The sequence below is a fragment of the Physeter macrocephalus genome, chromosome 7 (assembly GCF_002837175.3).
Source record: "Physeter macrocephalus isolate SW-GA chromosome 7, ASM283717v5, whole genome shotgun sequence".
Taxonomy (NCBI): domain Eukaryota; kingdom Metazoa; phylum Chordata; class Mammalia; order Artiodactyla; family Physeteridae; genus Physeter; species Physeter macrocephalus.
Window position 1 is genome coordinate 26,300,497 of NC_041220.1, and position 9,212 is coordinate 26,309,708.

Below are 9,212 nucleotides of genomic sequence, written 5' to 3' on the forward strand. Positions count from 1 at the left end.
TCTTCCCGGACCAGGGCACGAACCCGTGTCCCCTGCATCGTCAGGCGGACTCTCAACCACTGCGCCACCAGGGAAGCCCCACAGATCATTTTTATCTGTTCATTAAAATAAGTCCCTAAGGACTTCAGTTTGCCAATACTTTTAAATTTAGTTCCTGATCTATATCTAAATTCAATTGTGCTTATTTTTTCAATTCTATAACTTAGATGTTTTTACAAGTTCATCCTGGCCATCTCCCAAGTAACCACAGTCAGAAATGTCTTACTAGACTGTGTTGGAGACTTGAGTTTCTTGGAATAAATCAGTGAAAGATGAGCAATCCTTCATTGTGTAGTATCAAGGAGCCCCACAAATAGTTTTATTTTGCTCTATAATTTTGGTTTTTGAGGCATAGTAGCAAAACTGCAAAAAGCCTTTAAAAGCCAACCATTGTATTTCCCTATTCATTGGTAGTAGCTGACTTTGCTAGATGCCTTCTTCAAAATTCCACATATTTAAAGCTTTGTATCAAATTCTAAACTGCAGGGAACTGCTGTTATCCTTTGTGATCACATTCATACAGTTTAATATGACAAGGGGAATATCAAAATGTCTTTGTTCTTCCATTAACTTTACTGCCTGCTTTATATTCTCCTGCTTCCTCCACTCACTGTATATAATAGGGGCTTTTGTCTTCACCTAGATCTGTCCCTTGAGCCTTGTGTTCTTCCCTTTTCAGACAGCCGACTATGCTCCCACTCTTGGCGTAAAATTAATAACACAAAATGATTTTTCACTAAAACTAGTTTCAGGGTAGACGTGGGAAGAAATAGACTATGCTTGGTATTACAGCCTGAGAACATAACTATCCCCAATCCCTAGGAGAATAACTAATTTTCTCCTGAAAACAAAAGGAAAGGGGAAAATTCTGACCTGTGTTTTGATTCCAGGAACCTCTCAAAATATCATTACCATGTTATTTCCGCTGCCCCAGGTGACCATTGCTATTATTGAATACTCAGAATGCTGGCAGGCTGAATCTGTTTTTCAATTCTAGCTCATTGCACTGTGTGTGGTTCCTATGAATGCTTTTAATTTAGTAGACTTGAGACCAAGAAACTAATTTCTTTTGTTTTTCTTGGAAATGTGCAGATTTATTTTTGTTTCTACACGGAGGTGGAAGCTGTAAAATCTGCTAAACAAGTGCCAGGAAACAGCCTTAGGGCTGAACACAACTAACTTGGTACAGAGGCTCCTGGTCTCATTTCAGATGCAGGTGTAGAAAGTTGCCTCTTAATCAGTTGAGTTGCTTTTCTCAAAATGCCCAGATAATACTGGCTTAAAAAAAAATTGTGTGATTCTCTGATAGTCTTCCTTTTAGAAAAGTAGGTAAACTAATGTGAGAATATACACACGCTGCCATTTCTGCAAAGCAGTGCTTCTTAATTAGGGAACTTAAATTTCTTTTTATTTACTTTTTTATACAGGTATAACTTATTACTGTGCAAGGCACAGATCTTAAGTTTACAGTTCAATATAGTTTTATATATCCATTCTGTATCCATACGTAGAAATAAAATCTGTGAAACCGCCACTCAAATCAAGAAATGGAACAGTTCCAGTCCCCTAGAAGGTTTTCTCACGTTTCTTCCCAGTAAAAACCCAGAAAAAAAGTTCAAATGTAACCATTATTTTGCTTCTATCACCATAGATTAGTTTTCCCTATACTTGAACTTTACACAAATGAAACCATTGAGTCTGGCTTCTTTTTTCCAATAGTAAGTCTGTGAGATCCACCTATGTTGCATGCCGCAGGAGTTCAGCATCCTATATAGCATTCCACTGTGTGAATATATCGTAAATTATTGATCTGTTCAAATGTTGATATACATTTGGCTTGTTTCCAGTTTTTAGTTAATACAAATAAAGCTGCTGTGAACATTTTTACATCTGTCCTTTGATGGACATGAACACTTTGCTCTTTGGTGTATATACCCATGAGTAGAATTGCTGCAATTCATCATAGGATATATATTTTTAGTTTTAGTAGATTTGTTAGTAGCTTTACTTTTCCAAAGTTATTGTGCCAATTGCTTTCCTACCAGCAGCATATACAATTTCTAGTTACTCTACATTACCAGCATTTGGTGTTGTGGGTCATTAATTTTAGCCATTCTAGTGAGTGTGTATCTCATTGTGGTCTTACTTTGCATTTTCCTGAGGACCAATCCAACCAGAGTCTGTTCTGTTTTGTCTTCTTTTGTTTTATCACACATTTTCAAGCTACTGCCCCTGAGATCTTGGTTCATTGAGTCTCCTGAGGTGAGGCCCAGGCACCTAGATTTCTCAAATACCCAACAAGTGATTCTGATGCCAAGATGCCATGACACCTCTGCATAAAAATTAAATCATTTGTCAGCACTAAGGGTCTGTTTTAAAAGTCTCCAAGAATGTTTTCACACTCTATTAAGGAGATAGATGGTCATGACAAATAAGAAGATTGGACTCTGGTGAAAGGTCTTCGATTTTTGATTAAATAATTTGAAGACATTTCAGGTTGCTTCAGTGAAAATTGTGACTACTGCCCTTTCTTGTTTGTATCCATTTGATAGATTTACCCTTATAAAAAATGTTCTTCCATAAAGAAGGGTATGTTCAGAAGGGAGAAGACGGCCATGTTTTTTTTATTGCTCTTTTTACTTTATTTTATTTTTTATTTTTTTTTGGCCACACCGCACAGCATGTGGGATCTTAGTTCCCTGACCAGGAATTGAACTGGCACCCCCTGCAGTGGAAGGCCAAGTCTTTTTTTTTTCTTTTTTAACTTCATTTTTTTTTTTTTTTTTTTTTTTTTTTTGGCTGTGTTGGGTCTTCGTTGCTGCACGCTGGCTTTCTCTAGCTGTGGCGAGTGGGGGCTACTCTTCCTTGTGGTGTGCAGGCTTCTCTTGTTGCGGAGCACGGGCTTTAGGCGCGCAGGCTTTCGTAGTTGAGGCACGTGGGCCCTAGAGTGCACAAGCTTCAGTAGTTATGGCTCGTGGGCTCTAGAGCACAGGCTCAGTAGTTGGGGCACATGGGCTTAGTTGCTCCGCGGCATGTGAGGTCTTCCCAGACCAGGGATTGAACCCGTATCCCCTGCATTGGCAGGTGGATTCTTAACCACTGCGCCAGCAGGGAAGTCCCGAAGGGGGAGTTTTAGCCACTGGACCGCTGGGGAAGTATAAGATGGCCATTTTAGCATTAATAGTAATGCATACTCTTTGTGGACTCTTATTTTCTAGGTTAATTAGATATAAATCACATAAATCTATTTGAAATGCTTCTCTTTACAGGAAAAAAAAAATCTACAAACAGACCTGGTAAATCAGGAATCAGTAAGATATAGAGCAACCTTGACCTATTTACCTTTAATTGTGAACATAAAGGGAAAACTTTTGCAATAGCAACAAACAAATGTTCTGTCAACAAATGTAGCCCATCTTGGGAGGAAAGGATCTCATCTGGTCTCCTGACAGGAAGTGAACCACACCACAGTTTTATTACCACATGCTCAGACAGGGTATGTCAGTAGTTACAAAATCAGAATATCTTATCACATCAGCTTTGAAATAGTCTACCTTATCCATAATAAAGAGTAAGATTGCTTCCCTGGGCTTAAGCACGTGTACCATTTGATTTTAAAAATATTATTTTGAATATTTCAAGGCATTGGCTGGGCACCCCAGCTTGTATGAGGGACACTAACTCCAGAGCTTTGCTTCCAAATAAGATAAAACTGTGCATTAAGGTAGGGATCCTGTGAACCAATCTATTATTTGTGGCTCCCCTCACAGAACAATCTACTCCTCTTCCCTGAAAACTCATTAAGGCTTTCCTTTGCAGTACTTATTAGCTTTCTAAGTAAAATTAAATTAAGAGTTTGCTACAGCAGCTTATTAGGCCTTTAGTGGATGCAAATTATCCTCTTCATGCCTTCTGAATTAAGTGACAGGAAATAATTTTACACACAGAAGCACACCCTATGCTGATGTTTGGTTCTCAGAAACTTGATACCAGCATTACTTAGAAAGAGCAGTAAGTCAGAAACCCAAGTGAGGCAGAAAGCAATAAACATGGTCTGCTCAGCTACTCGTAGGGTAGAATGGGGGCTAATCCCATGTCTTTCTAAGGTTGAGGAGAAGTTTCTTCTTTCAGACCAGTTGGTTAACTTTGGCTAGAAGTTTTATGTTAAAGAATATTTAGATACCATGCCATGCTGGCATTAAAATACACAGAGTTGAGGATATAGTCAAATTACCATGAGTACAATCATCCCAAACACTCAAACTTTGAAGATGGTGCATTATCTGAGCCCAAGGTGGTAAAGCAGTGTCCCCTTCCCTTTAAAAGTCCTTTGTGTGCCATGTTGTTTGAAACGGTTGGGCGATTTTTTTTGTTTAAAAAGGAACCTTTGAATCCCAGTCCTTTTGTCAGAAAATGGAGAGGCTCTTGCAGCTATAAAAGAGTAAAACGCTTGCATCATTCACAGGTGGCAGAAATGGAAGGTTAAAAATGAGATAGTCCCATTGTGTTAATAAAACAAGGCCAAACAAAAGTGACTGCTTGGCTGGGTGACTTTTTTCCCACTTAAGATGAATCACTCAGCTCCTTTAGTATATAGCCATCCAGTTTAGAAAAAATATTAAAGGAAAAGTGTGCCTATAAAAAACAACGACTTGAAAAAAACAAAACAACTGCCTGGAAAAGTTATTTTAGGAGTTACAGTGGAAAACTAGAATTCATACTATTTTATACAGTAAAGTTTTTCCAGTGTTTAGTTTGATTTTGTTTGGTCAGAGCTAAACATTGAACTGGATTATACAATTTTACCATATCTCTGTGGTAGAAGAAAGAAGTATATAAAATATACTTGTGAATACACGCTGTAGGCTACATAGAATACAGCAACTACTTTCTGATTCCTCTGCTTTTTTTTCTCCTCAGTGTTGTATATATTTTTCTTAAGGTCTTTAAAGGGTAAATATTTTTCATAGTTCTCTCAAGTTTAACACTCCACAAGGATTTACTCTGAGTAACTGATTAATCTATGGCATTTCAAATCCCCTTAAATAAATCTGTTTATATTTGTTTCAAAATCAGAACAGTAAAACATTTCATAGGGTATGTTATAAACACTATTTATAACCAGCATCAATTAGACATGATGAGGTACTTATGAGTTCCTGCGAAATTATGCCATTATCTTGTATAAATGTTGAAAAATTAATTTTTTCTTTTCTCACCATCGTCTGTTCTGGCCTTTCATAAATAAGAAAGAATGAATTAATTAATTTCTGTCATAAAGTGTTAGCTATTGTTAGATGAGCTTGTGTGAAGACTTGACATTGTGTGAAGACTTGACATTGTGTGCAGCATAACAAAGATAGAACATTAGAAATTAGCTCAACTTCTCCTTAATGTAGGCCGAAGTCTCCAACAGAGAGAAATTTTCATACTCGGTTAGCATCTAGCAGGGCTCACAGATTTCTGGAAGAGCAAATTCCAAACTGCACGTGCAGGTGAAGGGCTCTCGCAGATTGGGGATTGCTTTCACCTCTTCCAACCTGGTATAGAGAAAGTGCTAAGTGAGTTTCTGTTGGGTGAATGGAGTGTTTTTGAGCATCTGCCCCAGGAGTTCTGATCCTTTTTGTTTGCTTTGGAGACCCACAATTAAAGGTAAACTAATTAAAGATAGCCATACTCACGTGTTATCATTCAAGCTTTACCATTAGGGTATGAGCTTCTCAGCCTAGGAAGAAGAGTTTTGAAATAAGCTACATAAACTTGGCTGTAGTGCATATGTGGGTGTTAATGTTGAATACATAAAGACTTCATCAAAAGCACATGGACTTATGCTGTAGAATCTAGAGAAGAGAGAGCAGACATTTCGCTCTTCCCTGGGGAATTGACAGGCCAAATGACCTGCCTGTTATTCTATTCTGTAGAACATATTAAGTCTTTTTACCACTTTTTAGCATTGTTAGGTACTGTTCTGTTGTGAAAAATCTCAGTTTCAACCCAGCCTTTTCTGTTCTAATATAAACAGACAATAAACAGATTTGTTTATTCGAATATGAGCATTTACCTTTTTTTCTGGATTTATAGCCCCGTATTCCTAACCAGACTAACAGAATTTTTCTTTTGGGCCCTCAAAAATTTCCTTGGTTGTGTCAGTGAGATTTTATTTCTAGGCTTTCAGCTTGTTTTCAAATTACTTCATTCTACACAATTTAGCTATGTTCATATGTCTTCTCAGAATGTAGTTAAGTGCTTAATAAATTACTTCTTTACCTGCTGACCCCTTTTGCATGAAAATACTACAGAAATCCGATTATGGCAAATGAGGCTATGAGTCGAGGGAAGAGGTGATGCCTTAAAGAAAAGCTCTTTCCTTAAATGTGAGTCCTGGAGTTAGACATATTTCTCCCTAGTCGGTGGCTAAGAAGTAGAAAGAAAAGGATGAACAGCAAGATAAACATGGGGTAAAGAGCTGGCCCTGGTACACACAGCACCATGGGTCTGTAGATACCACATAATAAAATGGGTCTCCTTGGAAGGTTGGCTTGGCTTAGAAGGTGCTTTATTATCATGGAAAAAAAAGTCTGCTGCTGCTTGTGCTAACGTCTCCATTCCCAGTAACCTCAAAACCAGGGTGTTCAAGGCAACGTTAACCAAGGATTTTTTTTTTTTTTTTTTTTTTTTTTTTTGGCGCACCCTGAGGCTTGCGGGATCTTAGTTCCCCCACCATGGATCACACCTGGGCCCCGGCAGTGAAAGCGCCAAGTCCTAACCAGTGGACCGCCAGGGAATTCCCAACCATGGCTTTTTTTTTTGTGGGGGGGGGGTACGCAGGCCTCTCACTGCTGTGGCCTCTCCCGTTGCGGAGCACAGGCTCTGGACGCGCGGGCTCAGCGGCCATGGCTCACGGGCCCAGCTGCTCCGCGGCATGTGGGATCTTCCCGGACCCGGGCAGGAACCCGTGTCCCCTGCATCGGCAGGCAGACTCTCAACCACTGCGCCACCAGGGAAGCCCCCAACCATGGCTTTTTTAGAGCCTCTGGAAGAAAGAACCCTACCCTTCAGATCTCTTTAACGAGAACCAATAATTTTCTGTGTCAGCGTTACCATTTAGGTAGTACGTATTTTAACTGACATTGTACTGGTTTATCCTGTTTCCATGTGTTTCAACGATTTATCTCCAAACTTTCGAGTAGCTGGTCACAAAGCACCGAGCTGATCTCCCTGTGCTATGCGGCTGCTTCCCACTAGCTATCTGTGGGATAGGGAGGGTGAGAGGGAGGCGCAAGAGGGAGGAGATATGGGGATATATGTATACATAGAGCTGATTCACTTTGTTATACAGCAGAAACTAACACACCATTGTAAAGCAATTATACTCCAATAAAGATGTTAAAAAAAATGGGATGGACAGTGATGGTCACACTTGGGTGTTGCAGATCCTGTGAAGCCACCTGGCAGCTCCTTACAAGCACCGGCTGATTTACCACTGGCGATAAGTACAGCACCACCATCCACCCAGGTGGATGCCTCCTCTGCCGTTCCACCTCCTCCATATCAGCTAATTAGCCTTCCACCACACCTGGAAACCCTTGGCATCCAGGAGGATCCTCAAGACTACCTCTTGCTAATCAACTGTCAAAGCAAGAAGCCTGAACCCACCAGGTAAACCACCTGTGTCTGTGTGTGTGTACGTGCATACCCTTAGGCGTCTTACCTTTAAACTTTTTTAACCCTGATTTAAAGTCTTAAAAGTAACCATCTATAGAAGCTCATCTTTTAGGCTTATAATTCAGGTTGATGTTCCTCCACGAATGATTTCTGATATTCAGGAGGTTTTATTGGAGAAGCACATTGTCTATCATTTTTGGCAAAGAACACTTGTGCCTCCATGGCTCTTTTGGAAATCTGTCTCCTGTGTTTTAGTCCTTGTTACAGATTCACAGTGTTACTTGCTTAACAGATTTCACTGATTTATAAATGGTGATCTTGCTCCATTTCTTATGTGATTGTAAACCAGCCAAGGGTCATCTTTTGTTTCTGAAGAAGGAGAGGAATACCTACTGCTAGAAGATTTTGAAAGCAAAACGATTCCATTGCAGTGAGTGTGTTGTGGTTGCTTTGGATCTGTGTGAGAAATTAATCGTACAGGTAAAATCCCAATATAGCAAATCCTATGGAATAAACAAATCAGATGTTAGTGAAATTTGATGAAATCAAATATATTGCTAAAAACTTTGAAACTTTCAAATCTTCACACCTAGCAATGAAGCAGAGCTTACCACATGCCTTGACTTTGCAGATTTTTATGTAGAATGAAGTATATGGATTTCAGTACTTGACCAAAGATATCATAGAACTTTCCTGAATCCTTGGTTTCCCTGTCATCTTGATCTCTGCTCCCATACCCCTCTTTTCTTCTAAGTTATAAGATATTTTAATTTAATCATTCTTCTCATTTGATGTTGAATAATTGGAAGACTGGAGGTAACGGTGAGAACTGAGCCAGAAATTGATGATCACAAGGCCTGTCATACCATTAATAGCTGTGTGACAACTAGTGATATTGGGTATATTTATTATCTTAATTTGCAATATTAAGGAGGGAGGTGAATTGCATTGAAATATAAAAGTTTTTTTTAAACAAGGATATTAGATTCAAGCATTATTTTTATTTAAAGAAAGGTTTTTTTCATGTCGAAAGTGACTGTTACTGGGCTAAAGGATCATACAAAACCCTTGTTCAAAAATTTTTATATAGAATTTGTTAAGATCCACAAATTAGTTTCTGTGAACCATTCCCTGAGATAGTGGAAATAGCTCACAAACCTTCCAAAGATGAGTTTCTATATATTTGTTGTAATGGGATTTTACCTGTAAAAGTTAAAAAAAAAAAAAAAAAGGAAAAATTATAAATCAGCACTAGTTAATATCAAATTCTAACTTGATTTTTGCTTGTTTGCCGTGAGAATTTAAAATTATACACTCGCAACGTTGTTGCATATGCTACTAATAACTAAGATTTTATTTTAGGGAGCTCCACAATTACTTTTCCATCTCAGCTTTTCAAAAGCCAACAGCTAAGTGACAGTTTTCAGTACATTTTCTTTTTTTTTTTTTTTTTTTTTTTTTTTGTGGTATGCGGGCCTCCCTCTGGCGGGGCCTGCCCCGGTGCGGGG

At 38.8% G+C, this 9,212-nt stretch overlaps 1 protein-coding gene across 10 annotated transcripts in view; it reads left to right on the plus strand.

The window, feature by feature from the left end:
- The window catches only part of GAB1 (GRB2 associated binding protein 1), a 123,677-nt gene that overhangs the window by 86,728 nt on the left and 27,737 nt on the right, over positions 1 to 9,212 (plus strand). For 5 of the 10 annotated variants that reach the window (XM_028491725.2, XM_028491727.2, XM_028491726.2 and 2 more), the window contains 2 exons: positions 7,473 to 7,698; positions 8,054 to 8,134. In XM_028491725.2, the coding sequence (XP_028347526.1) occupies positions 7,473 to 7,698; positions 8,054 to 8,134 (307 nt within the window). Of the gene's footprint in view, positions 1 to 3,289; positions 3,536 to 7,472; positions 7,699 to 8,053; positions 8,135 to 9,212 lie in introns of those variants that run through there. The other 5 variants (XM_007108170.4, XM_007108167.4, XM_028491730.2 and 2 more) reach the window with 2 other exon arrangements.